The sequence below is a fragment of the Callorhinus ursinus genome, unplaced genomic scaffold (assembly GCF_003265705.2).
Source record: "Callorhinus ursinus isolate GAN/ISIS: 27379988/994484 unplaced genomic scaffold, GSC_fseal_2.0 scaffold8, whole genome shotgun sequence".
Classification (NCBI taxonomy): domain Eukaryota; kingdom Metazoa; phylum Chordata; class Mammalia; order Carnivora; family Otariidae; genus Callorhinus; species Callorhinus ursinus.
The window spans coordinates 46,028,794-46,056,599 of NW_027397070.1; the positions used below are offsets into that span (position 1 = coordinate 46,028,794).

Here is a 27,806-nt window from a genome sequence, read left to right on the forward strand (position 1 = left end):
GGGTAACACAGGCTCCTAGCACCTTTTACTGAAGAGTATCTTGTTGCAAAAGGAAAATGGGATTTAAAATATATTTCCCCCTTCTCTGCTTTCAGTTGTACGGTGGATCTCTCATACTCAAGGCCTTCTCTGCCACCCTGCTCTTATTGTTGAGTCTAACTGACTTCTTTTCTATTTTGACAATTTTGTCTTTAGATCATATACTAACCTTCTCTCCCTCCCTCTTTCCCTCTCTTTTGTCTTTTCTGGCTGATATAAGATGTTTCAATTTCTGAATTAAAGTCAAAAGTTACAAAGAAGTTATAACGTCACTAGCATTAGGGTATCTGCAGCCTTCAAAACTCAGGCTATTGGACTGCTACCTGTGACCACTAATATTGCCAGTGGCTTGTACATACAATCACATTTTAGGGAAATCAGCTTAACTTAAAAACACTTAAACAGACCATTGCAGGATTTTTGTTGTTTTGTTTGTTTGTTTATTTATTTAAGTAATCTCTACACTGAACATGGTGTTTGAACTCACAACCCACAGATCAAGAGTCGCATGCTCCTCCAACTGAGCCAGCCAGGCTCCCGGACCATTATGGTTTTAAAAAACATCCTTCACAGGTTTCAGGCCATGTTATCCCCGTAAAGAACTTAAGACAGATGGGGGCACCTGGCTGGCTCAGTCAGTTAAGCATCCGACTCTTGATTTCAGCTCAGGTCATGATCTCAGGGTTGTGAGACTGGGCCCAGCATCAGGCCCCACGTCTGGTGTGGAGCCTGCTTGGGATTCTTTCTCCCTCCCCCTGTACTCCCTCTCTAAAAAAAAAAAAAAAAAAAAAAAAAAAAGGATGCCTAGGTGGTTCAGTTGGTTAAGTGTCTGCCTTTGGCTCAGGTCACGATCCCAGGGTTCTGGGATCAAGTCCCGCATCGGGCTCCTTGCTCAGCAGGAGCCTCCTTCTCCCTCTGCCTGCAGCTCCCCCTGCTTGTGCTCTCTCTCTATATGTCTGACAAATAAATAAGATCTTTAAAAAAAAAAAAAAAAGACAAAAACAACCACCACCACCACCCAAAAAAACACGTAAGGCAGATGGGCAAATTAAGCCAGAGAGGTTCACTGACTTGCTGAAAGTCATAATGCAAGTCAATGGTGAAATCTTGATTAGAAATCAGTCTTCAGTCTTGCCAACCTTTCTTTTTTCTGATTCCAAAAGCCTCCCTTATGGCAAGTTACTGCCTATATTTCTTTTGTCTTAGCAAAGACAAAAATCTTAGCACTAGTGCTCAGTTTTATTTTAGATCTGTGTATTATCGTTTGGATAAAAATGATGCTGAAGACCTAGAGTAGGGTTACATGAAAAAATGTCTCCTGGATCAGCTATATTGTCTTTGCTCTCGGCTTCATTTTCTCCCGGTATTCATAAAGAATGCCATGACAATCCTCTAACATTTAAGGCTTCCTTAATTGCCCTTTATGTACTTTGCTCAAAACAGTTTTGAGTGTCCTATTCCAGCTTTCATCTCTGGACTTCTCCCTATGTAAGTAGCTGGTTAATCAAGATCTAATTCCAAAGTTCCCATTGTCCAGTCCCTTTATTTCTAACAGAATAACTGAGTATATCTGGAGTATAGATTGAGGATTCTCAGTCATTCTCAAGTTTGTTGACCTCCTAGGGTTCATTTTATCAAAATGTCTCTCTTCCCAAAGGTGACATTTTATATAAAATAATGTAAATTGAAGTTAACTGCATTTGGAGTTTGAACTATTTAAAATAACCACAGTAGTTCTGAGGTACTGAAAGGCAGAGTTAGAATTAGCAGTTTGAAGACAATTCAAGGCTGTACTTCTACTTGATAGTTAAGAATAAAGGTTTTGGCTAGGGAGAAAAAACAACCAAAAACCTTTTAAGAGTCTCAAAGGAAACTTTATCCCAGGTAAACAACACTGAAATACGGCAACTGCTTGGCCAGATTCACACTCACATCTTAAATCACTCCCTTTGGCAGATTCTCTTACAGCAAACAGGCTAGTCATGTAGATCAATCTAAATAACTGAAAACAAAAACAACCCTTTCAGATTCTCTGCGTATTAATGGACCCTTGCCTTGTCCATTATCCAACTCTTGGTCCCTTTTCTCCCACGGGAAGAACACTTAGGGGCTTTCCAGTCACCAGCCTTCCTCTACCTCTGTGACTAATTCCACAGAAGCTTCTCAGGGCTCACTCATATTTTCTCTATTATTGTGGTTTCTGAAAAACCTCTCCAGCTTCCATTTCCATTAAGCAAACATTTGTTTTCATTTCAAAAGAGATTTCAAGGGGAAAAAAATGCATGCTAGGTATCTGTTTTCATGGCGTGAAAAAGTGCAGAGTCATACCAGGTGCTCAGTGTAAATAAACAGTAGATTCTAGAGAAAGCAAAGGATGAAAACATCCAATAACCCCTTCTGCTTTCAATCCCTACCTTCTAACACCATTTCCAATCTCATTTTTCTTTAAGATTCGCTAAGAATGATACTAGAAAGGCTTACAATTTAGAGTATATAGAACAGCATCCTTTTTCATGTGACCCCAGCCTGCAAAGCTTGCTCACTTTGTTAGTCTTTGCTCAAATGTTTTCTTGAGACTTTCCCTGTCTATCCTATTTAAAACTGCAACCCACCTGGCCACATGCGCATCTTCTACCTTCCTTCCCTGTTTTTTTTTTTTTTTTAAAGATTTTATTTATTTATTTGACAGAGTGAGAGAGCACAAGCAAGGGGAACAGCAGAGGGATAGGGAGAAGCAGACTCCCCGCGAAGCAGGGAGCCCAATGCGGGGCTCGATCCCAGGACCCTGGGATTATGACCTGAGCCAAAGGCAGGCGCTTAACCACCTGAGCCACCCAGGCACCCCCCTGTTTATTTTTTTCCATAGGACTTTCCATCTTCTGTATAATTTATTACTTCAGTGTTTTTGTTTTTTTGTTTCAGATTCCCTGCTCCCTGCCATCCTCATGTGAGCTATCTATGGGTGGGAATTTTTGTTTGTTGTATACACTGATGTGTTCCTGGCATTGGAACAGTGCTAGCACACAGTAGGTGTTGAATACTCTGAAAGGATGAACAGTGATCCAGTAACTCGGGCACTGGATCCTATCCATTTTTTTTTTTTTAAAGATTTTATTTATTTGAGAGAGAGAGAGAAAGCACAAGAGGGGGGAGGGTCAGAGGGAGAAGCAGACTCCCTGCTAAGCAGGGAGCCCGATGTGGGACTCAATCCCGAGACTCCAGGATCATGACGTGAGCCAAAGGCAGTCGCTTAACCAACTGAGCCAACCCAGGCGCCCTGGATCCTATCCATTTAACAAGAATATGATAGCTGACTTCTTTCCAACAGGAGATTAATTACCTACCCATTGGAAGATCACGATTCCAAACTTCCAAGGCAGGATTGTTTCTCCAATGTGTCAATTATGTGTTTCATATGCTACTCAAAATAATGCAGCTAGTCAAGTTTACTTTCTGTAGACTGGGGAGTATACACATCAGTATACTGAAATTCACTCCTTTCAGAACTGGTCTTCTCAACATCTCTTGCTCACTTTTGCCTATTCACCCCAACAAAGCTCTTCAATTTTTTTGAGACCTTGGTGCCAGCTAGTGTTTGTCACTGTTCTCATTTCCTTCTAAGGTCTTTTCAATATATCTTTGTCTCTATAGTAAACACTAATACTCCCTAGGCAGCCTCCCTAGAGCTTCACACTCCAGATTCCCTTCTTCCATGTCACCCAGAGACAGACCACAATCCCACAGAACCTGGGCCCCATTTGGGTGCTCACCTGCTCATGTCTGCCTGTTCCCCATGAATCCTTGCTGTCACTGTTAGGTGCCTTTTGCTCTTTGCTCCTATTTCAGCCGTTCTGAATCAAGCTAGCTTCATGAACCACATTCACCTTTGTGCTCATTTGTAACTAACTACGTGGCATTTTGTTAACTCATTCTCTTCTTGACCCTTCACTCCTCCCTTAGCCACTTTTTTTTTCTGGGTACACATGACTGTCTGGTTCATCTACTTTTATGATAGTTAAGTGCCAACTAGTAGCATTATTGCTTGTAGGGCCGAAGTTGCCCAGGAAGTGAATTCTGTGTTTTTACACAGGACACTGATAACCTACCGTTTTTATATTATTAAATAATGTTATATTTACAATTATTAAATATGTAACTATGTAATAATGTTATTAATTCCTTACTATTTCATGTTTTTACAACCTTAGCCCAAGAGTAGGAAAGTTAATTGCACTCCTTGATGGCTTCTATCCTTGTGATGAATTTAGAAAGTTGGGTATTAAATTGTCTAATTAACAAGCATTTACTGAATGTCTTGAATTGTACACCAGACACTGTTAGTTTCTAGATACAAAAGAGGAATCAGATACAGGTCCAGCTCTTGGGGCTTCAGCTTACTAGAAGAAACAGACAAGTAAACCAACAGCTATAATGTACATACTGCGGTAAGTTCTCTTATGCGAATATGCAGAATATTATAGGAATGAACCTAAGAGGAAACTAACTCATCTCAGAAGGGGAAGCATGGAGGTGGGAAGGGAGAGGGAGGCTCCTTAAGGGATAAGAGGCCTAAGCTGGGTCCTAAATCAGAGGTAGGAATTAACCTGGTGAAGTGACACAAGGAAAACCCTGAGAACTTTGAGTATCAAATAGATGGAGTATAGAGAACCAGAATAGAGCACAAGTGTGAGAAAGGACCTGTAGGTACTGAATCAGATTTCAAAAAGAGTGGACTTGTTTTCATTAAACGGTTCCATGGTGACACCTGTTATTTAAATTTTTCTATTCCCTCCCAAAACAAATATTAGTATCGACTGACCTGAATAAAATGACACAGTATTTCTCAACAGTTTAAAATAATGGAATGGGGGACAGGTGACTAGAAAATTCCACCAGAAAGCCTTAGGGAAGCTCCCACTGCCAATTCCCCTGAGCTCCACAGAGAAGCTAGTTTTAACGAAGTTAAAAATTAAACATAATGCAAGTTTAAAATGTAACCAGAATGAAAATTTTAAACAATAAGCTGAACTACAGAAATGTAGCTAAACCACCCAGAACATAAGTTAGTCAAGCAAAGCAAAACCACGACTAGTCTAATTAGTTAAGTCTGAAATAGATTCAGCACAGTGAGCAATGCCTCATTGGGAATATAAGTTGGGGCCTACATACCCAATACTAGGGGCCAGGGCCCTGGATCACTTTGCTATCTGAAGGTTTTCTAATGTGAGGGTATATGATATATGATATCTTTTGTACTCCCAAACTCAAGTACTGAGCCTGGAACATGTTAGACATCAGTAAATTTCTCATGAATAGACTTGGTACAATTGAGCTAATAATATCTGCAGACAAAAGCATCAGGGAAGGGGGTACCACCTTTCCCAGCGTCTTACCATGGCAATGTATGACATACCCAGCTCCCCATTCCCCTCCAAACCAGCTCATGGATAGGAGTGCTACTCCAGGAATCCTATTTATTCACATATTCATTCATTTAGCCATTCCAGAAATTATCAGTTGCCCAGTGCTACCTACAAGTATGGCATGCAAAGATGAATCATCTTAGACCTGCCCTTTAAGAGACTACAGTAAACAGGAAAAGAAAGAATGCATGTCCATTAACAACCTCTGTAGAGTTAAAATGTGACAAGTAGCTCAGTTACCATGATCTGAGAATTCAAAGCAGGGAGAGATTATGTCCAGCTGGAATAACTGAGAAGGCTTTGTGAAAGAAGTGGCATTTGAAGAAGGTCCTGAGAAGGGGTATTAAGACAGGAGAAGAGTGCTTTTCAGGAAACAATGATTCAAGACATGGAGGTAGAAAAGGGATGGAGGCCCCTCGGGAATAGTGAACACATCAGTTTGACTGTGACAAGAAATAAAGTTGGAAAGGCAAAGTCAGGTCAGACAGTACAGCACACCAAATACTCAGCTGAGTTTAGACTAAACTCTGCAGGGAATGGGAAGCCACTTGAGCAAGGGAGTGTCACAAATATGAATCTGGCCGTTAGATGTATGACTGAAGTGGGGAGCCTTACTAGGCTCCATTCCAGTGTCCAATCTACAAACATTCACTGATGCCCACTAAGTGCTAGGTGCTCAAGAAGTAAATGTGAATAAACAGATGTTTTTATTCAAGATGCTCAGTCTGGCAGACATAGGCACAAATAACCACACCTTCTTAAGTTAATCATAAAAACACTAGAGGCGCCCAAAGCCTTAAAGGACTAACTCTACCTACAGGATTAGGAAAGGCATCATGAGATGACATTTGAACTGATCATGAAAAATGAATAGAACTACATAAATAATGCAGACATGTGGATAAAGACCAGAGGGACTATAAAAAGATGAAAAGAAATAGGTATATTATGGTTTGATTTCATTTTTTTATTTCCTCAAAAATTTTTGTCATATGGATTTCAGAAACAAAATAAAAACAAAAAGTAGACTATAGGGGAAGGGTATAGAAGAGAGGGTTAGTATTTAATGCAGAGGAAAGACTGTGGCCAAAGGAACACAATTTGAGGTAATCGTAATAGCAGCGAAGACCTTAATACTTCCCAAGCATTATGTTAAGTATTTTATATGCATTATCTTGTTTAATCTTACAAAACGACTCTGTGAGGTAGGTTCTATTTATTAACATCCCCATTCTAGAAACGAGAAAACTGAGGCATAAGAAGCGAGGTAAGACCACATAGCAGAAAGCGAAAAGAGCCAGAAATCAAACCCAGATGGTCTAATTCCAGAGCCCACAGTTTTAATCAGTAGATCACCCAGAAGGGTCATCTAGAATGACTCTACAGAAAAATGGATATGGGGGTGGGAGGAGAAGGTAGAGCAGAGAAGAATGATCAGAGATGAAGCTGGAAAGTTAGACTGGCATCAACATGCAAAAGTCTTATAGTAGTTTGATCTCCTTCCTATATACAACCGAGAACTTCTGATCTGTTTCCTGCTGGTTCTATCTTCATTACATTCCCAGAATCTGACCATTTCTGATCACTCATTGCTACCACTTTGGCCCGAGCCACCATCATCTCTCCTGTGATTTACTCCAATACTGTCTTAACACATCTCTGCTTTGACTCTCACTCCCCTAGAGTCTATTTTTAACAAGCAACCAAAGTCATCCTTTTAATATGTTACAGAATGTCTCTCCTCTGCAAAATCCAGTAATGGCTTCCCATTTCCCCCAGAGTAGCAAGATTCCAGCAACAGCTTTCTTGCTCTGCTTCCCTCCCCATTACCTCTGATCTTATCTAAGTTTTCACCTTACTCACTCCCCCAACACTGACGTCTACGTGCATGTCAAACATGCTCCTGCCTTAGGGCCTTGCTCTAGCTGTCACCGCTGACTGAAACATACATCCACTTGATAAATTCCTGCAACTCCTTCAAATCATGGTTCAAATGCTACTTTCTTATTGAGACCTATCTTTAATACTAACCTCTCTCCCTCATGTGCCCCTTACCTCTGCCTGCTCTCTCAATACCCCTTACTCTTATCTTTTTCTTTTTTCTATTGCATCTTATCACATTCTAACATATTAGATAGTTTATGTATTGTTTATTATGTGTTCCTCTGATAGAATATAAGCTCCTAGAGAGCAGGAATCCTTCTTTACTGATGTAGCCCAACCACCTAGAAAAGTGTCCAAGAAGGTTCTCAATGGAAACTGACAATAGGAATAAGCTGCAAAGTGACATAAAAAGGGAAAAATAGGGGCACATGGGTAGCTCAGTTTGTTGAGCATCTGCCTTCAGCTCAGGTCATGATCTCGGAGTCCTGGAATCAAGCCCTGCATCAGGCTCCCTGTTCAGCAGGAATTCTGTTTCTCCCTCTCCCTCTGTTCCTCCCCCTCCTCGTACTCTCTCTCTCAAATAAAAATCTTTTAAAAAGGGGGAGGAATAATATATACTTGTATAAAAAGATTTTAAGAGAATTAATGAATACCTAATCTAGTCATATTGTTTTAGGAGAAACTATAATTTTATTTTTCTGAATCTATTAGTTCTATAGCTATATTGAATTTCTTTAATTCACACACTTTGTTAAAATTGCAATAAACTGAAGTAACTTAGCCCCCCCAAATCTAAAGGATACTAAACATTATTTACATTGCCCAAGTTCTCTTCTATTTATCAAACCAATAAATATTTGGAATGCTGTACACTGTTACCTACTGCTGCACAACAAATAATCCCAAAACTTAGTTGCTTAAAACAATAAGATACACTTATTATCTCACAGTTTCTATAGTTCAGGAATTTAAGAGTGGCTTAATTGGAAAGTTCAGACTCACAGTCTCTCATGATACTGGAGTCAAGATGCAGGCTGGGGCTAGAGTCAACTGAAGGCTTGACTGAAGCTGAAAGCCCACCTCCAAAATGGCTCACTCAATGGCTGGTGAGCTGATGCTGGTTGTTGGAAGGAAGCCTCAGCTGCTTCCCAAGTGGACTCTCCAAAGAACCTTGAATATCTTTACATGGTGGCTGGCTCCTCCAGCGTGGGAAACCCAAGAGAGAGCAAGGTAGAAGTGGCTATGTTTTTTTATGACTTAGCCCTGTAAGTCATACATTATTACTTCCCCCATATTCCATTGTTCCTACAGACCAACCCTGAGGAAATGTGTGAGAGGATGGGCATGAATACCAAGAGGTGAGGATCAGTGGGGGCCATCTTAGAGGCTACTGCAAGTTATAACCAGTATTTGCATAATATTTTGTGTTCAGCTTTTTTTTTTCAGTTTATATGTTATTTCTATTAACGGAGCTTATACACTTCTTGTTTTAGGAACTACATGTTATTCCAATGAGATTAACTCTAAAAAATTAAAAACAGTATATGGGCGCCTGGGTGGCTCAGTTGGTTAAGCAACTGCCTTCGGCTCAGGTCATGATCCTGGAGTCCTGGGATCGAGTCCCACATCGGGCTCCCCGCTCAGCAGGGAGTCTGCTTCTCCCTCTGACCCTCTTCCCTCTCGTGCTCTCTCTCTCTCCTTCTCTCTCAAATAAAATCTTTAAAAAAAATTAAATAAAAAATTAAAAACAGTATATACTTTTAATTTCTCTGAAAATATCCTATCCCACCACTTGATGCTTTCCATTTTTTTTCTATTATAGTCCTGATATTGTTTTATAGATTTTTTAAAAATTTTTATTTATTTATTTGACAGAGAGAGACACAGCAAGAGAAGGAATACAAACAGGGGGGAGTGGGAGAGGGAGAAGCAGGCTTCCCGCTGAGCAGGAAGCCTGATGTGGGGGCTTGATCCCAGGACCCTGGGATCATGACCTGAGCAGAAGGCAAACACTTAACGACTGAGCCACCCAGGTGCCCTCCTGATATTTTGTAAAAAGATTTTCTTTCTTTATTTATTTGAGAGCGAGCAAGTGAACATGAGTGTGGGGGAGGCGCAGAGGGAGAGAATCTTAAGCAGACTCCACTCTGAGTGTAAAGCCTGATGTGGGGCTTGATCTCATGACCCTGAGATCCTGACCTGAGCCACAACCCAGAGCCAGATGTTTAACCAACTGAGCCACCCAGGCACCCTGAGTCCTAATATTTTATTTAGGGAGAAGCATTAAAGTCAGAAAAACTATAACTCATACAATATCCTGCTTATTCCTAAGGGTGAAAGGAATGTAAATACTTCAAAAAAGTCAGATATATTTAGGAAAGAGTAGGGAGAAAATAAACAAGTCATTATATTTGTTATGATTATAAGCATCCATTAATAACTGAATAGTAAACCTAACAGTGAAATGAAATGCTAAATCAAGGAAGGTATAGAGTGAAAATATTTATATTAACAGAATAGCAACTTTCTTCATGCTATATACAGAAAGAAAATGTCCAATCAGACAACAGTAGCATTAATACTTAGGTACCAAAGAGATATCTGGTAGAAAGGGAGAAGACTGACAACTGGCACAGATATGAAAACCACTGAAAAACTCTGTAACAAGCATTTTTCAAGCATCAAAATAGTTATCAAATAGTCAACTTGTTTTAGAACGCTGCCAAAGAGCTGTAATAAGACTTATAAGCATGGAAACTATAAGGGGAGAGATTGAATGGGAAGAACTTCCCAACAGTAGCAGTTGTTGTGCTGGTGGGGAGGAGAGGATTCTTGCCCCAAGGGCCCAGCTCAAGTCTGACTATGTTGTCCCAGGTGGATTCACAAATCAGAAGACTGGTTGAATGAGATCTCTTTTAAGGTCTCTCCAACCCTAAGATCAAACACTCCCAATAAAGGAATTAGAATTGATACATTGGTAGTTACCAACAAATATAAAATCTTCCCGATAAACAGATCACTTCTCTCTGTACTTTATTCCATTTTAATCAAAACATCATTAGACAAGTGTCAAAAAGGCCGATTCTATACAATGAAACCATCTGGGTGTTATACCAAAATGAGATCAGGCAGTGCCTGACTTCATTCTTCATTGTTTCAGGCTTGACTTAGCTACAGTACCCACTGCCTGGGGAAAGTTGCTGCTCTTGCTGCCCCTCTCTTCACAAGGCACAAGGCCTTTTCCTACCCATTCATTAAGAGTGAAAAACCTTTAGACAGGAAGCTACTACCAGTCAGGAGAGGGTTAATATTGCCCCGGTGAGCAAATATAATAAAAACCTAAGGTGATAAACTATTTCTGCCTTCAAACCCATATCCATTGTGAGAGGCATTTATGTGCAGAAGAGTAATTACAAGGATCAGTGCGCTTTGTCACTGTTTACACTGGAATTTGTGGGAAGAGAAGTAAAAACCTATTTTCCCTTTCTTGATATCAAATGAAAAGTATCTACTGCTTCAAATGTTATATCAAAATAACAAAATGAGAAAGACTGAAATATACAATGATACCTATATCATTAGGTATATTTTATATATACCTAATATATACCTATATTCCTATATTTATATCTATATAAAGGAATAGGGCTGCCACATAAGTACATTTCTTCAAATGTGTCTAAGATGCTTCCCCTTTAAATAATGTAACATTTTTATTTTAACAATGTTGGCTACAAACATTTCTAAAGTGACTTATGATTCAGGGTCATGATTATGATCATCAGTTATATTTTTCTGCAAACCTGGGATGCCTCTAGAGGCTACAGTTCTATAGGACTGTTTGCCTGTCTGCCATCAAATGGTCCCAGATTGCTATGCTTTTTGAGCTAGTTTTCCCTGACACCATGCTGTGTATCACTGATGAGTGTTGTTATATACAGAATTCCTTCAATAAGCTGCCATCACGTAATTTTTTTAAATCTTTAAAATCAATGGGATGTAAATCAGAAAGCCATAATTATTAGATTTTTATGTCAACTCATGCAAACGAGAGGCTTTCCAAAAGAATAAGGGTTGTAGACCTTGTGACAGGTCTTTTAGTGGCTCAGAGATTGAGCTCTCAGGAATAAGAAAGCAGAATGTGCAGAAATCTGACCTATGCAAAGGTGGGGTATTATTTTATATTGGCTACTTACCAATATTTTCTTTTTCTTCTGGGCATTCCCCTTTGTTTCCTTCAACTAATGTACCATTTTTTCAACCTATAGAAGATGGACATGGATAATCATAAGAGCAAAGTTCTCTCTTGTCAGTAAGCTAATTTTAGAGGTAGTAATCTTTTTTCACATTCATTTCTAATCTGCTCAATCTTTGGAAACCAGATCACCACACTCATCTCCTGACTTGCAGTCTAGTACTCTTTGGCTCTTTCTCCTTTTCCATACTTTCTTCTCATTCAAACTACGAACATAACCACTCTTATAAAATCACTTATTTATAAAATCAGCAACAGCAAAGGGAGGCAAGTCATACTCCCTCTAAAAGCTAGTGTGTATTGTGTGTAAATGTATGGGGAGCAGTGACTAAGGAGCTAATCCATAAACAAAGTGGATAAAATCTAGTTTATGCACTTAGTGGGGTCATTTTTTTTTTTTTTTGCTGTAAAGAACTCCTATAATAAGGTGTGTGTTCCACAGTGTGATCAAGAGGGGCCATTTACTATTACATGTATGAGTGCATGGTTAAAAGACACCAAGCCAGTCCTAGTCCTAGGTACATATCCACAACAACTGAAGATAAGGACTCAAACAAATATTTCTACACCGATGTTCCTTACAGCATTATTCACAACAATCAGAGGTGGAAACAACTGACGTGTCCATCAATAGATATGCAACAAAATATGATACATATATTCAATAAATATTATTTAGCTTTTATAAAAAGGAATGAAGTTCTGGTGTGCCTAGCTGGCTCAGCTGGAAGAGCATGTGACTCCTGATCTCAGGGTCATGAGTTCAAGCCCCACACTGGAGATTGCGTGAACTGAAAAAAGAACAGAAATGAAGTTCTAACACATGCTACAATATGGATGAACCTTGAAAAACATTATGCTAAGTGAAAGAAGCTGGATACAAAAAGATATGATTCCACTTATATGAAATGTCTAGAATAGGTAAATTCATAAGACAGAAAGTAGATTAGAGGTTACCAGGGGGTAGGGAGGTAGGGGAGAATGGGGGTTATTGCTTAACAGGTCCAGAGTTTCTGTTTGAGGTGATGACAGAGTTTTGGAAATAGTGATGGTTATAAAACAGTGAATATAATTACTACTACTGAACTGTACACTTAGAATGGTTAAAGTGGCAATTTTTATGTTATATTTACCACAGTAAAACTTTTTTTAAAAAAAGCAGATGCAGTGGGGTACCTGGGTGGCTCAGTTGGTTGAGTGTCAAACTCTTGATTTCAGCTCAGGGTTGTGAGATTGAGCCCTGCATCAGGCTCCATGCTCAGCAGGGAGTCTACTTGAGATTCTTTTTCCCTCTCCCCCTACCCCCCTCCACCCCACTCGCACGCAAATAAATAAATAAATCTTAAAAAAAAAAAAAAAGGCAAGCAGATGGGGGCACCTGGCTGGCTTAGTCGGTCGAGCATGTGACTCTTGATCTCATGGTTATGAGTTCAAACCCCACATTGGACATACAGCTTACTTCAAAAAAAGAAAGAAAGAGAAGAAAGAAAAAAAAAAAAGAAAGAAAGAAAGAAAGAAAGTGTAGATGGACAAAATGTAAGATCCTAAGAGGAAAAACTTTGGCTATGATTTCAATAAAACAAAAGTTATGGCAACATTTCATCCTTTGGATATCTCACCAGTACACAGTCAATTATGATTTAAATCCTCAAGGGTAGTACTGATACTCAGAAAATATCTTTAAGCATTTGAATTTATACAGTATCTTCCATTCTCCCAGAAAGTTAAACTTACCTATGCAACATAAATCTGAAAATTATACATCCAAGAGAGGATTCAAACAAGGTTAGAAATTCTAACTACACGGCTCCCAAAGCAAACATTTTCAAGACATTTTGTTAATGAAAACTTAAACACCTCTCCCAGTATGCCCTTGGAAACCAAGGATGGAATGAGTGATATCTACCTCTAAGCATGCAATCTTGACAGTTCTATTAAGTTTTCTTTTTTTGTTGTTGTTTTTTTTATGTTCAATTAGCCAACATATAATACATCAGTTTTGATGTAGTGCTCAATTAAGTTTTCCTTTTAAAAACACTTAATATTGTGTGTATGTCAATATACTGAACTCAAAACAAAAGACACTTCAAACTGGCATCTCCAAATGCCCCCTTTCCTTGGCACCCTTGCCCCCCCCACACAGAGGCTAAATGGATTCTCTTATTTCCTGTTTATGTTAGTGGCATCACAGATTTCCTAATTCACAACTCAAAATCCTCACCATCTTTGAATTCTCCACTCTCATACCTTCTATATTCCAATCTGTTATCAAGAACTGGTGATTTTTCCTTTGTAATATCTTTCCCATCTCTTCCTCCTTCTTTCCTCCCTAGTACCCCTGTTAATATCTAAATTCTGGCCTTTATTACTTCAGACTTGGGACGGTTACAGCTTCTTAACCAGTCTTCCAATCACCAGTGTCTCTATTCTCAAATCTATACACCACTGTTTTCAACATTTTCTCACTAGATATTAACCCACAGCATGTCAGGAATTCATTTATCTTTGAACACTGTACAACCTGGCATATATGTTTAATTAATCAATGTCTGTTGAATGAATGAATACATAAATCACCTCACTCTCTTTAAAACTTTCATCAGATTGGGGCACCTGGGTGGCTCAGTTGGTTAAGGTCATGATCTCAGGGTTGTGAGATTGAGTCCCATGTACGGCTCCCCACTCAGTGGGAAGTCTGCTTGAAATTCTCTCCCTCTCCCCCCTGCTCATTCTCTCCCCCTAAAATAAATAAATCTTAAAAAAAAATAAAGGGGCACCTGGGTAGCTCAGTCGGTTGGGCATCTGTCTTCGGCTCGGGTCATGATCCTGGCATTCTGGGATCAAGCCTGCACTGGGCTTCCTTCTCAGTGGGGATTCTGCTTCTCCCTATCACTGTGCTCCTCCCCCTGCCTGTGTGCTCTCTCTGTCTCTCTTATTTGTTCTCTCTCTCTAATGAATAAATAAAATCTTTAGAAAGATAAAATAAAGTAAAACTTTCATCAATTTTCCACTGTTCATAACAGAAGGTACAAACTCAAAGACTTAAATACTTACTGGGGCCAAGCAGGAAACAGAAGTTAGTAAAGGTGTAAACCCACAGGAGGTGGTGGGGACTATGGCAAGCTAGAGAGGACATAACCCATTTGAACGGGCAGTTGCTCGCTGCTGCCACAAACTGCTGCCATGATGAACTACAGGCCCAGTATTGCCAGGTCTTCTGATTTTTTCAAGATAAGCTGAAAGCACAGATTTCTGTGTGGAATCCGGTTTTTAAACAGTGACAACTAATTCCATTTAAAAAATTTAAAAAACCCAAAAGCCACTGTGCAGGCCTGGCAAAATATATCTATGGGTCAAATGCAGCCTTCAAGTTACAAGTTGGCATCTCTGCTCTGTAAGATAAAAGACAAACTCCCTGCCTCACATTTGAAGTCCTTCACTGTGAAGTCCCAGGCTACCTTAACAAAGTTTTTTGCCCACTACTTTCATACAAGAACCCTCTCCTCTAGTCTAGCAATTCTCAAACTTTAGGATGTATCAGAACCACCTGGAGGACTTGTTAAAACATAGGTTGGTGGGCCTCACTGCCAGCATCCTGATTCAGCAGGTCTCCAGTGGGGCCTGAGAATCTCCATTTCTAGTTTGTAACAAGTTCCCAGGTGACGCTGATGGTACTGGTCCATGGACCACACTCTGGGAACTACTGCTCTAGTTAACCATCTCCTTGTCTCAAACACACACTGAATTTTGCTCACATGATTCTACCTTTCCAGAAAGTCTTCCCTCTTCCTTTCAGCCCACCTTCTGTAAACTTTCTCTATAAGAGCCTTTCATGTCCCCAAATTCCTGCAGTACTTATGCCATCTCCCCTTTATCCATCACTGCTTGGTGTTTTTTATTAACTCTTAGTACCTTGGTGCCAATGAAGTTATGTACTCTCACAGATCAATGCTCAGGTCAGTATCTCATACACCTGACTACAAGCCACTTGAAGGCTGGTACTCCTCAAGCTGTCTGTCAGGTAGCATGGTATACAGTTGGTACTCACTAAACTTTTTTTTTTAAAGATGTATTTATTTATTTTAGAGAGAGAAAGAGAACGAATGAGCAAGAGGGGGGGCAGAGGGAGAAGGAGAGAAGCAGACAGTGGGGAGCCAGATGCGGGGCTCAATCTTATGACCCTGAGATCATAGCCTGAACCAAAATCAAGTCAGACACTTAACTGACTGAGCCAGCCAGGTGCCCCCTCACTAAGCGTTTCTTAAATGAACATCTGCCAGATCCATGAAATCAAAGTGCAGATAAGTGGGACTGAAATTTGTGTGTGTAATTTTTCTTAGAGAACTTGTAGTCCTGTGTAATGGCTTTGTCAGAATAGACAACTAATAAAAATTGAATATTTTGCAAATAAATGGCCAGTAGTAATAATTATCTTATTTTGTATAAAAATAAAAGTCAGGGGCGCCTGGGTGGCTCAATCATTAAGCATCTGCCTTCGGTTCAGGTCATGATCCCCGGGTCCTGGGATTGAGCCCTACACCGGGCTCCCTGCTCAGCGGGAAGCTGCTTCTCCCTTTCCCACTCCCCCTGCTTGTGTTCCTTCTCTCTCTGTCTCTGTCTCTGTCAAATAAATAAAATCTTAAAAAAAAGAAAAAGTCAATGTTAAAAAAAAACAACAATCCTAGTTTTAAAATTGATAACAGTAAACCCTCGATCTCCAGGATTTCTCATCCCTTACAGGGATGTGACCTAGTCAGTATCACAATACGTATTTAATAGAACTCTGTATTTGTACCACGGGCAATAAAAAATAAGATGAAAGTAACTGACTCCCCATGATATTTGGAAACACGAATCAGTCCCTTCAGATACAGTTTGGGTAATACATTTATGCATGATTCTAAACGCTTTATGAAAACCAAATCAAAAGCTCTCCACCTACTCTCTTCCACCTATAGAGTTCCATCTGCTATCAGGTGATTTCAAGGATGATTTATGAGTAGAAACTTTGAGTCTCCAGGCAAAACAAGAATAAAGCCACAGATGACTTTACAGAGTAAAACCAATTTGGGAACTACTAGAAGAGAAAATTAGAATTACTATATATTTTGAAGAAAAAACACACACACACACACACCAGGAAATACTATATATTTTGATATGTAGTCCTGAGTTGTTTGGCTTTTTGAACAACTCTACACTTGATATTACAATCAATAGGACAAGAGAAAAGTCATCATTTGGTAAGGACAGAGAATCCAATTCAGAAAGAAAACACCAACAAAACCCACTCAGAAGCATATGAAGTACATTTAGAGCTTTAAGCTAGCACAGATGTTACCTTATATCAGGTTCCTGGTCCTACCTACCAGGACCATAATGATCTTGTCTGCATGAGGATTCAGCCAAGACACTCCCACATTTCTATGTTGACCGGGAACTATGCAAACTGGGGAAAAAAACAATTGTAAAGCCAAGTCAACAAAACACTTGACTGGTTTATTCCAAGTTTTAAAAGCATTAGCATTCTAGGGGCACCTGGGTGGCTCGGTCGTTAAGCGTCTGCCTTTGGCTCAGGTCATGATCCCAGGGTCTTGGGATCGAACCCGCACTGGACTCTGTGCTCCGCGGGAAGCCTGCTTCTCCCTCTCCCACTCCCCCTGCTTGTGTTCCCTCTCTTGCTGTCTCTCTCTCTCTCTGTCAAATAAATAAATTAATTAATTTAAAAAAAAAAAGCATTAGCATTCTAAAAAATAAAACAAAGCATATTTATTCAGCAAGATAATCCTGAAACTTCACAGTAAACCTACCTACCAGAAATTATGGAAGGAAATATTATCAGATGAATTCCTAAATAGCAACTTCCTACTTTACTATCTGTATCATCAGATGTTTCTTACTAACATGACTGAATAATATCCAGTTCTTTGGCAGAGAATGTGGAGGTTCAGAAGACTGCAAATTCTAGAACCACCTCTACTATAGTATAAATATGGGCATGTCTCTTAGCCATAGTCATATCACAGCAGTTTTAACTACAAAGTTATGGTAAATAAAATTGTATGATTAAAAAAACTATAAAGTATATGCAATTTAAAGTATTATGTGTATATTAAGAAACTTTCATGTTTATAAATGAGTCTATAGGTCTGTGTTCAAACAAGGAAATTCTTGAACTGACCTTCATATTAAACAATAACCAACTTTTAGAAATCCAATTTTACAGCCTGTATAGAAGATGCCCTAACCTCTCTTTTCTATAAGTTATCAATAGGGTGCACTTTCAGAACCTCAGACAAAACTTAATCCTAACTTGGGGCGCCTGGGTGGCTCAGTCGTTGAGCGTCTGCCTTCGGCTCAGGTCATGATCCCAGGGTCCTGGGATGGAGTCCCGCATCGGGCTCCCTGCTTGGCAGGAAGCCTGCTTCTCCCTCTCCCTCCCCCACTGCTTGTGTTCCCTCTCTCGCTGTCTCTCTCTGTGTCAAATAAATAGGTAAAAACTTAAAAAAAAATTAATCCTAACTTTATGGATATTATCAGAGGAAATTCCTTCAGTGTATGGTAATCCCACCATGGACCCACCAGAGTGTGACATACAAAGAGGGAAAATTTGCACCAGAAATGCAGTAAGGCACCAGAGGGAAGGGGTTCGAGGGTTCGGCAAAACAGGTGAAGGGGAATAGGAGATGCAGGCTTCTAGCTGTGTAATTGATGTGGGAAACAAAGGCAAAATAAAAAAAATTACTACTTAAAGTCCATTGACAAGTCCTTGGAACAGGCAGAGTGACATTCCTCTAGGAACTCAGCTGCCTTGATGTTAGTACTTTGGTAAGGGCAAAAGGCAACCTTAGCCGGACCCCCCGGGATCCTGTGGTCTACTTTAATATATAAAAATTCCATTGGAGGGCGTCTGGGTGGCTCAGTTGGTTAAGCAACTGCCTTCTGCTCAGGTCATGATCCTGGAGTCCCCGGATCGAGTCCCGCATCGGGCTCCCTGCTCAGCAGGGAGTCTGCTTCTCCCTCTGACCCTCCCCCCTCTCATGTGCTCTCTCTCTCTCTCTCTCTCATTCTGTCTCAAATAAATAAAATCTTTAAAAAAAAAATTCCACTGGAAACTTCCTTTATCTCTACTTCCCCACCAAGATATATGTTGGCAATCATCCCCCAAGGATATGGCCCACTGATATACATCTGAAGGGTCTCATGACTAAGGGTTTACTAGACAGTAATAAATGACCTTTTCCTAATAATAGCTAGCCCCCTCAAGCTCCTGGAAACCTTGCTTCCAAAATTCCTTAGAGACTTAAGCTATCCCTAACTCCCTCCCAACTTGAAAGTATACAATTGGCCACTCCTCACAACTCCAGGGCAGCTTTTTCTGGCCACAGGTCCTGTCCCCGGGCTTTAAGAAAACCACCTTTTTGCACCGAAGATGTCTCAAGAATTCTTTCTTGGCCGTCGGCTCTGAACCCCAACATTTCCCTATATCAGGATGAATAAATCATGGGAACAAAAGGGACTTAGGGAGTAAGTTAATGCATAGAAAATACAATGATACTGTACTAGCATTTTACATGGTAGCTACACTTGTGGTGAGCATAGCAGAACCTATAGAGAAGGTGAATCACTATGTTGTACACCTGAAACTAATATAACGCTGTGAATCAACTCAACTCAAAAAAAAGGGGGGTAAGCTAAAATCATGCTAACACACGCTGTGGCAAAAGATTTTCAGCGCTCATTAACAAATGAGCATGTTCCCTCTAGCCACAGAATTCAAAAACAGAAGCTACACAACTGGAGGGAAAAAAAAAAGGAAGGGGGCATCAGGACAAAGACCTCGAGAAATGGAGAGGGAAGATGTACAAAGTTTTTAAAGAAACATTAAATTCAGGGCCACTTGGGTGGCTCAGTCATTAAGCGTCTGCCTTGGGCTCAGGTCATGATCCTGGGATCGAGCCCCACATAGGGCTCCCTGCTCGGCGGGAGAACTGCTTCTCCCTCCCTCACTGTGTTTCTCTCTGTCAAATAAATAGAATCTTAAAAAAAAAAAAAAGAAAGAAAGAAAGAAAGCAACCTTACATTCAATTTGAAAGGTAGGATAACGCATAGCAGAGCTTCAGTCACAAGTTTCCTAGGCACTGTCTTGGCACCCTGAATTCCCGATCGTCCTCAATGACACTAACTCTCACAGAAGGAAGGCATTATTACAGAGCTCCTCCTCTGAAAACGAACACTTTTGAATACCCCTTTTCACAAATGTGCTCAGGAAAAAACAAAACAAAACAAAACACCAAAAAGGCCGAAGTTCCAACTGTATTGCAACTTGCAGAAAAAGGGGCTGCGGACGAGGCAGGTATCACTAAATGGGAATCCGGGGCCAAACATTTTGGGCGGGCAGCGTCCGACACACGGGACAGCATGGGGCCGAGCGCCTGACCCCAGAGCTCTCCTCGTGGCCCTGCCACCTTTCCCACCCCAGGTGACAACGCTTTTCTCCTCGTCGGAGCCTCTCCGACCCCAGCTGACAGGACTTTTCTCAGACGCCCGCATGCGCTCCCCAAACGAGGCAGCCTGCCTCACTCCCAACCACCGCCCTCGGAGAAGTCCTCCGCGGCCTCATCAAAAAGTATTTAGCCTGGCAATTCCCTTGAATGCTTCATCCCTCACAGAATTAGCCAGAGTTAGAAGCTAGGAGAGGGAGAAGGAAACCAAAAGAGTCAGGGCAGCTTCGGGAGAGGACGAGACGGAGCAGGGCGGCCTCGGCCACGTTGGCTGCGGCGTGAGGCCAGGGGGTGGACGCGATGGCAAGGCGGGGTGGGTGGGAAACGCTGCAAAGCCGGCGCGGAGGGGCGCACCGACGCCCGCGGCGGGGCGGCCGGAACCCCAGCGAAGCAAGCCTCCTGAGGCTAGGGCGCACCGACCGTCGCGCCGCCGGAAATGCCTGGCCTGCAGAACGCCGCGCCGCCGCCCCGTGTGGGCCCGCTTCGAACCCGCGGCCGCCAACCTCCCCGGCCGCGTCCCCGCTGCCCGCACACTCACCGCGCGCGCGCCGCCCCGGCGCGGCCGCCCGCCGCCCTCCGCCCTGGGCGCGATCTCTGCCCCGCCCCCGTGCCCGGCCCGCGGACCGGGCCCCTTGCGGCGGTGGCGTCGGGGCTACGTCACCGGCGCGTGCGCTCTCCGGCGCACGGGCAACGGCTGGGAGGGAACGTTACCCGCTAGGCGTGCTGGTTTCCTTAGAAACGGAGCCGGTCGGGGGAGGCGGTGGAGAAACGTCCACTACAGTGGGGCCCCTGGTGAAGCCAGGATGCCGTCTAAGGGAAAGGACAAAAAGAAAGGCAAGAGTAAAGGCAAAGACAAAGACAAGAAGTAAGGAGAAGCCACGCTGTCCCTGGGCCTATCCTCCGGGGATTCGGGGCTGGGAACAGGCGGGACGCTGGGGCTGGCCGGCTGGATAACTGCCCTCCTCTTGCTCTCCTGGCTTCTGAAAAGGACACCTCATTGTTCAGAAATTCCCAAAATGTATGCGAACCGTACTGCTCCAACCTAAACAACGGAGCGTGAGGTTTGGGACCCTGAAGAGTTTAGACACAGCCCCTGCCTATGTGTAATGCATTAACGATGGAGGCAGATAATTTCCCGAAGAATAAAATACAGGACCAAATGAAATAGGGGCTAGTGAAAAAAGCAAAGAACTGGGAATGAGGAGGAAGAGTTAGTTCTGACACGAGAAGTGAAGATCAGGAAGTCAGGATAACATTTCTTGGTATACTGAAGGTCCTCTAGACCAGCGCTGTCCAATAGGGTAGTGACCAGCCATGTGTGGCTCTTAAAATGTAAAAATCAGATCTTCTGTGGTATTAGCCACATTTCATATGCTCAATAGGCACATGTGGCTACTGGTGACTGTATGGGACAGCCTAGGTATAGTACATTAACATCACCACAGAAAATTCTGTTGGACAGTAGTGCTCTAGACGGGGGCGATTTTGGCTCCCGGGGGATATTTGGCACTATCTAGAGACATTTTTGGTTCTCATCGGGGGATGTGTGCTACTGGCATCTAGTGGGTGGAGACCAAGGATACTGTTAAACATCCTGCAATGCACAGGACACCCCCCACCTGCTCTCCAAACAAAGAATTATTTGGCTCGGGGTATCAGTAGTGCCGGGGTTGGAAACCCCTGCTCAAGACTATAAGCTTCTCTTGAGTAGGCACTAAGCATTATTCACCATATCTCCAGCACCTAGCAGAGACCCTGAAACATAGTGGATGCTTATTATTTGTTAAATAAACAAATTAAGGTGTCCCTGTATGCTTCAGCTTGAATCTTCTCTTTTTTTCTACAGGAACTATTATCTAGGTTTCATTCCCCCCCCACACACACACACCCCCGAGAGAGCTCTGTGGTGTAGTTGAGAATATCTTGAACATCTAGAGAATCTCTGGGTGATTGAAGAAGTAGTTTGTTGGGCCTTTTGAAGGATTCCTTTTGGTTCAAAGGAAAACGTAAAAGATTTGAACGAATTGGGTAATTGTTCAGGTTTCCCCAAGCTGGTCAGAACCCCTAAAGTAGGCATTGCTGTAGCACTAACCCTTTGCAGGCATGGAGTTGCTGCTAGATTGCCACTAAATCTATTGGGTGACTCTAGTGGTTTGTTGGAATCATACATGGTGTCCAGCATCAATCACTATATATGGGACCAAAAGGGAATCCCCCAAACTTGTAAAGTTTATAAAGTAACTTGTTTAAGAGAGTAATACGTGCTCAGTACAGAAGGTTTAGGAAACATGGAAAGTCAAAGTAGAAAACAAAAATCACCTGTAATCCCATCATCCAAATGTAACTACTACTATCATTTGGGGATTTTCTTTTTCTTCTTCATAAAATGATAGCCCAGGGTACATATTTATTTGTAGCTCCCTCCCCCCATGTATTAATATAAGTATTCTTCTGCAGTGTGAATTTTTTCTCTTTTTTACATAATTGCATAGTTTAACACTTTTTTAAAAAGATTTATTTGAGAAGGAGAGAGAGAGAGCATGAGCAGGGTGAGGGGCAGAGGGAGAGGGAGAGAGAGAATCCTTGAGCAGACTCCCCACTGAGCGCAGAGCCCGACGCAGGGCTGAATCCCAGGACCCTGAGATGATGGCATGAGCCAAAGTGAGATCATGAGCTGAGCTGAGGTTAGACACTTAACCAGCTGAGCCACCCAGGTGCCCCAGTCTTGCACTTTTTACAAGTGCCAAGGTCTTGTCACATTCTTGGAACTCACTAGCATACGTTTTCTATTTTTGACCGTGCATCTACAGTACATTTATCAACAAGGAGGAACATTGAGGGTAACAGACCTTGTATTCCTTGGATTTTCCATGACTCATAGTTTGAGAAACGCTGCTTTGTTTTTTCAGTCAGTATTAGTGGTTGTTTTATGAGAAATCCTAGCTGCCATCAACTGTTCTGAGCAGCTTAGACCTGATACCTTCAGGGAGTAATTGGATGATTATAGCAAGGCAGCTTATCACTACTGCCTAAATCATGCTGGAAAGAAAGGTCAAAGCTATAACAGGCTAGAGGGTTGGAGGTGGGGCTAGCCTTAATTTGAAGAGAACAGAAGGGAAAGGGATGGAGAACCAGGAGTTGGTGGGGTGGAGGGTGATGGTACAGATAGATCCACACGTATCTATGTGTGAAAATATTTATAGAGTTCAAATGCAGGTAAAGTCTTACCTATTATCTAAATATGCATCCAGTGCCTACCACATATAAGGGGCATTGTTTTGTTAATCTTCATACAATAAATCTTTGTTTTCTGTTTGTTTGTTTTTAAAAGATTTTTATTTCTTTAACAGAGATAGAGAGCATAAGTAGGCAGAGCGGCAGACAGAGAGAGAGGGAGAAGCAGGCTCTCCGCCAAGCAGGGAGCCCGAGGCGGGGCTCGATCCCAGCACTCTGGGATCATGACCTGAGCCGAAGGCAGGTGCTTAACCGACTGAGCCACCCAGGCGCCCCTAAATCTTTATTTTGAAAAACTCTACTTTTATCACTTTAATCTTTGAAGCCATGCTTTATTATTATTATTTTAAATTTTTCTTTTTACTTCTGTATAAATGATTATGGTTCGTTTCTCAGCCATCCTTGAAGCCTGGTGCATTGTGGCACCAGCTAATAAAGTATTTAACATACTTGTCCTTGTGACTTGATCTTTTGTCCAAGGTCTAGCCAGAAATTCCCCCCCGCCAAACAACCTAAAACTAAACCAAAACTGGGGTTGGAGTATGTGGAAGATTACAGAATGATGGACTTACAGTTACACTACGAATGTATTATTCAGAAGGGGAACTAAGGTAATGGATTTGCAGGAGTGAGAACCAAGGTCTAAAACTGAGTGGGTAGGAATGGAAATGACAGTTCAAATATGAGAAAAGGAGGTAAATGAAAAGATGTGAAAGATTTATGAAATGATTTTGACTTATGCCTTTCCTCTTTGTTTTTCCAGTTCTTTAGAGTTATGCTCCAAAGCTCCCCTCTTCTGAGAGGAGTCGCCCACTTAACTCCCTTATCATAAATATGTATTTATTAACTCATTCATCCAGCAATATTTGCTCATATGTGCCAGGCATTGCCAACCAAAACAAATAGTAGTGAAGAGAAAGGTATAATTCTAATATAGTAGAGAAATAGTTATATGCTGTCAATGTCCTCTTCCCATGCAGGAAGATAATAAAAGCTGATGAATTTACAGTGGACAGAGCCAAGGCCAATGCCTCCCTGTGGGAGGCCAGGCTGGAAGTCACAGAACTCTCTAGGATTGAGTATCGTGATACTTCCCGGAGACTGGCAAAAAGTAATGAGGACTTAAAGAAACAGCAGTATAAAATGGAGAAAGATACAATGTCTGTATTAAGTTACCTGAAGAAGCAGGATCAGGAGAAAGATAATATGGTAGGTGGGTAGAAACCCTCCCGAGTCTCAATAACTACCTCTGTCATACTTGAAGCAGGATGTTATTGCTGAATGGCTTTACTGTTAGTATTGGCTCTTTTATTTTCAGCCCTTGTCCCATTGTTTTCTTGTCTGAAACAAAGATTGATGGTCATATGGGAACATTATGGTCCATTTTATTTTAAGAAGAGCATAGTATATGACCTGTATGTTTTTTTAAAGCTTTATTTATTTGAGGCAGGGGAGAGAGGGAGTGTTCACACAAGCAGTGGGGGAAGGGCAGAGGGATAAGGAGAGAATCTCAAGCAGACCCCCCGGTGAGTACAGAGCCCAGACAGAGGGCTCCATCTCACAACCCCAAGATCATGACCTGAGCCAAAACCAAGTGTCCTGACACGCAACTGACTGAGCCACCCAGGTGCCCCAACCTATATGTTTTTTGATATTGATAAATACTTTTAATGATTTATAAAGCAATTCACTGATAATCCATGATCACATGATTATGAACCCAGCAAGTTGAATCTCCTTTTTTTGGCTAGTTGGGTCTTGAATTTAGCTTTCTGTACCCTATTTAAGTGTTGCGAGTGAAACTATTATCTTAGATCTGGAGGAAAAAGGGAAGGGAACGAATATTTTGGAGACCATATTTTGTACCAAACACTATGTTAGGTACTTTATACCTCTCTTGTCTCATTAAGGACTTTTAAGAGCCCCATGTAGCTACAATATGTCATTCCCATTTTATAGATAATTGACCCTCAGAAAGGACAGATACTAATTTACACTATACCTGTGTGACCCAAAGTCACACAGCTAGTGGGTGTTAAATTGGAATTTAGGTGCAACTCCAAATTCTTCTCTTTCCCATCTGCCTCTATGAGCTGCATGAATATTACTTATATATTTGTTTATTGTCTCTTTTCCTGATTAGAATGAAACCTCATGGAAGTAAAGAATTTGATGGCTTTTTTAAAAAAGATGTTATTTATTTATTTGACAGAGGAAGGAGAGCACAAGCAGGGGGAGCGGGAGAGGGAGAAGCAGGCTCCCCAATGAGCAGGGACCCCTATGTAGGACTCGATCCCAGGACCCGGGTATCATGACCTGAGCCGAAAGCAGCCACTTAACCAACTGAGCCACCCAAGCATCCTGGGGCTTTTTTTATTGTTCAGTGCTACATCTCCAGCACCTGGTACAGGCATAGCACATAGAAGGCAGTCATTAAAATATTTTTGCATGCATGAACGAATGGCTTGTGAGTGTACTGATACTTTGAAAAAGTTAATACCAATCAAAATTAACTTCAAGATAATAGTGAAAGCATATTACAGAAATCAGGCAACTGAACATTTGTCTTGATTTTGTGAATTTTATTAAAGTAAATTTTTATGCATTACTGTTTTTTTTTAAAGATTTTATTTATTTGAGAGAGAGAATGAGAGAGAGAGAGAGTACACGAGAGGGGGGAAGGTCAGAGGGAGAGGCAGACTCCCCGCTGAGCAGGGAGCCCGATGCGGGACTCGATCCTGGGACTCCAGGATCATGATCTGAGCCGAAGGCAGTCGCTTAACCAACTGAGCCACCCAGGCGCCCCTACTGTTATTTTTTTTTTTTTACCTTCTTTCCTAGGCGACTTCCATTTTAAAAATTACTCTTTCAGGGGCGTTTGGGTGGCTCAGATGGTTAAGCATCTGCCTTCGGCTCGGGTCATGATCCCGGGGTCCTGGGATCAAGACCCGTGTTGGGCTCCCTGCTTACCTGGGAGCCTGCTTCTCCCTCTCCCTCTGCCATTCCCTCCACTTGTGTTCTCTGGCTCTATTTCTCTGTCAAATAAATAAAATCTTTTTAAAAAATTGTTCTTTCAATAGTAGGCATTATTAAAATTGTCTTCTATAAAGTATTATTCTAAGGTAAGCTTTTAGGTCAAGTAATTTTCCAAATTCATCACATAGAAGCTTTGTGGCCTGCATTAGCTGATTGCTGTTGGTTTATCAGTGTCACTCATATTTCCTGATTTTCATCTGCCTTTGTGTATCAGGTCAGCATCTGGCTATGGCAAATAACATAATTTTCTCATAATCGCAGATGCCCATTAAAACCAAAGAGACTATCTTGGAAGGAAGAAGTAAAATAGATTAAATATATGCTGTTTAATGAGCTCTCCTATAGTTTTCTTACTCATTCTGCTATATCCTAGAAATGTGTCATTAAAGCTTTATTTAAACTGTTTATAGTCGTATATCATGTTAATTATAGAAATATTAGAAATGAAATGTGTTTTAGAAATATATCTTGAACAAAATTGGTGTTTTTGCATTTAAGGCTTTGTTTAATCACTAAATCTCATATTTCACACCTGACCTATATGACTTAGAACTGTCATAATTTATATCATAAAATTTTTAGGTTTTCCTTAAACTAGTCTGATTACAACAGTATTTCACTTATGTATCCTCTGATTCTATAACCATGTCAAGGAGTTGTTAGTTTAAAAAGCTACTCAGGGGGTGCCTGGGTGGCTTAGTCAGTTAAGTGTCTGCCTTCGGCTCAGGTCATGATTTCGGGGTCCTGGGATCGAGCCCCACATCAGGCTCTCTGCTCAGCAGGGAGCCAGCTTCCCCCCTCTCTCTGCCTGCCTCTCTGCCTACTTGTGATCTCTCTCTCTCTCTATCAAATAAATAAAATCTTTAAGAAAAAAAAAAAGCTCAGGTTTCCTACTAAAACATACTAGCAACCTTGGACAAATGATTGATTCTAAGACTGGAGCAGGGAAAGTAAAAGATGAGCCTGGAATATCTGTGCAAGAAAGTAAGTTAGAAAATTAAAAGGCAGGGTAACTGGCTGGCTCAGTTGGTGGATCATGTGACTCTTAAGCTCAGGGTTGTGAGTTCGAGCCCCCACATTGGGTGTAAAGATTACTTAAAAATAAAATCTTTAGAAAAAAGAAAAGGGCACAGGTACTAGCTTGAAGGGGCTCCCACTAGCCAAATCTGAAACAATCAAAATAAATGATGACAGCAAAGGATTATAATCCATTGAATAAAATAAGTCCATGAGTGCATATTGCTAATAAAACATACATTAATAAATAAGAAGGGAAAACTTTTCCTTTCAGTAGAATGTGGTAAATTATTAAATCTCCAAAGAATGGGAGAGTTAGGTACTGGCACAAAAACAGACACATAGATCAACGGAACAAAATAGAGAGCCCAGAAATGGACTCTCAACTCTATGGTCAACCAATCTGCGACAGAA

The 27,806-nt window shown here is 41.3% G+C and overlaps 2 protein-coding genes across 13 annotated transcripts in view; one reads left to right on the forward strand and one right to left on the reverse strand.

Moving 5' to 3' along the window:
- Window positions 1-20,705, reverse strand: part of ENTPD5 (ectonucleoside triphosphate diphosphohydrolase 5 (inactive)) — an 81,065-nt gene extending 60,360 nt beyond the window's left edge. Inside the window, exons 1-3 of one of the 7 annotated variants that reach the window (XM_025869676.2) lie at window positions 20,644-20,705; window positions 16,943-17,050; window positions 11,543-11,608 (exon numbers count right to left, since the gene is read on the reverse strand). The gene's annotated coding sequence lies outside the window, so the exon portion shown is untranslated. Of the gene's footprint in view, window positions 1-1,971; window positions 2,042-3,809; window positions 3,978-11,542; window positions 11,609-16,942; window positions 17,242-20,525; window positions 20,607-20,643 lie in introns of those variants that run through there. The other 6 variants (XM_073895533.1, XM_073895534.1, XM_073895535.1 and 3 more) reach the window with 6 other exon arrangements.
- Window positions 20,706-20,809: 104 nt separating this feature from the next.
- BBOF1 (basal body orientation factor 1) overlaps window positions 20,810-27,806 on the forward strand; it is a 54,646-nt gene continuing 47,649 nt past the window's right edge. For all 6 annotated transcript variants that reach the window (XR_012379068.1, XR_012379069.1, XM_073895543.1 and 3 more), the window contains exons 1-2: window positions 20,810-20,970; window positions 24,320-24,548. Coding sequence is in view for 4 of the 6 variants with exons in the window: in XM_073895543.1 (XP_073751644.1) it covers window positions 20,909-20,970; window positions 24,320-24,548 (291 nt within the window). In the remaining 2 variants the exon portion in view is untranslated. The remainder of the gene's footprint in view (window positions 20,971-24,319; window positions 24,549-27,806) is intronic.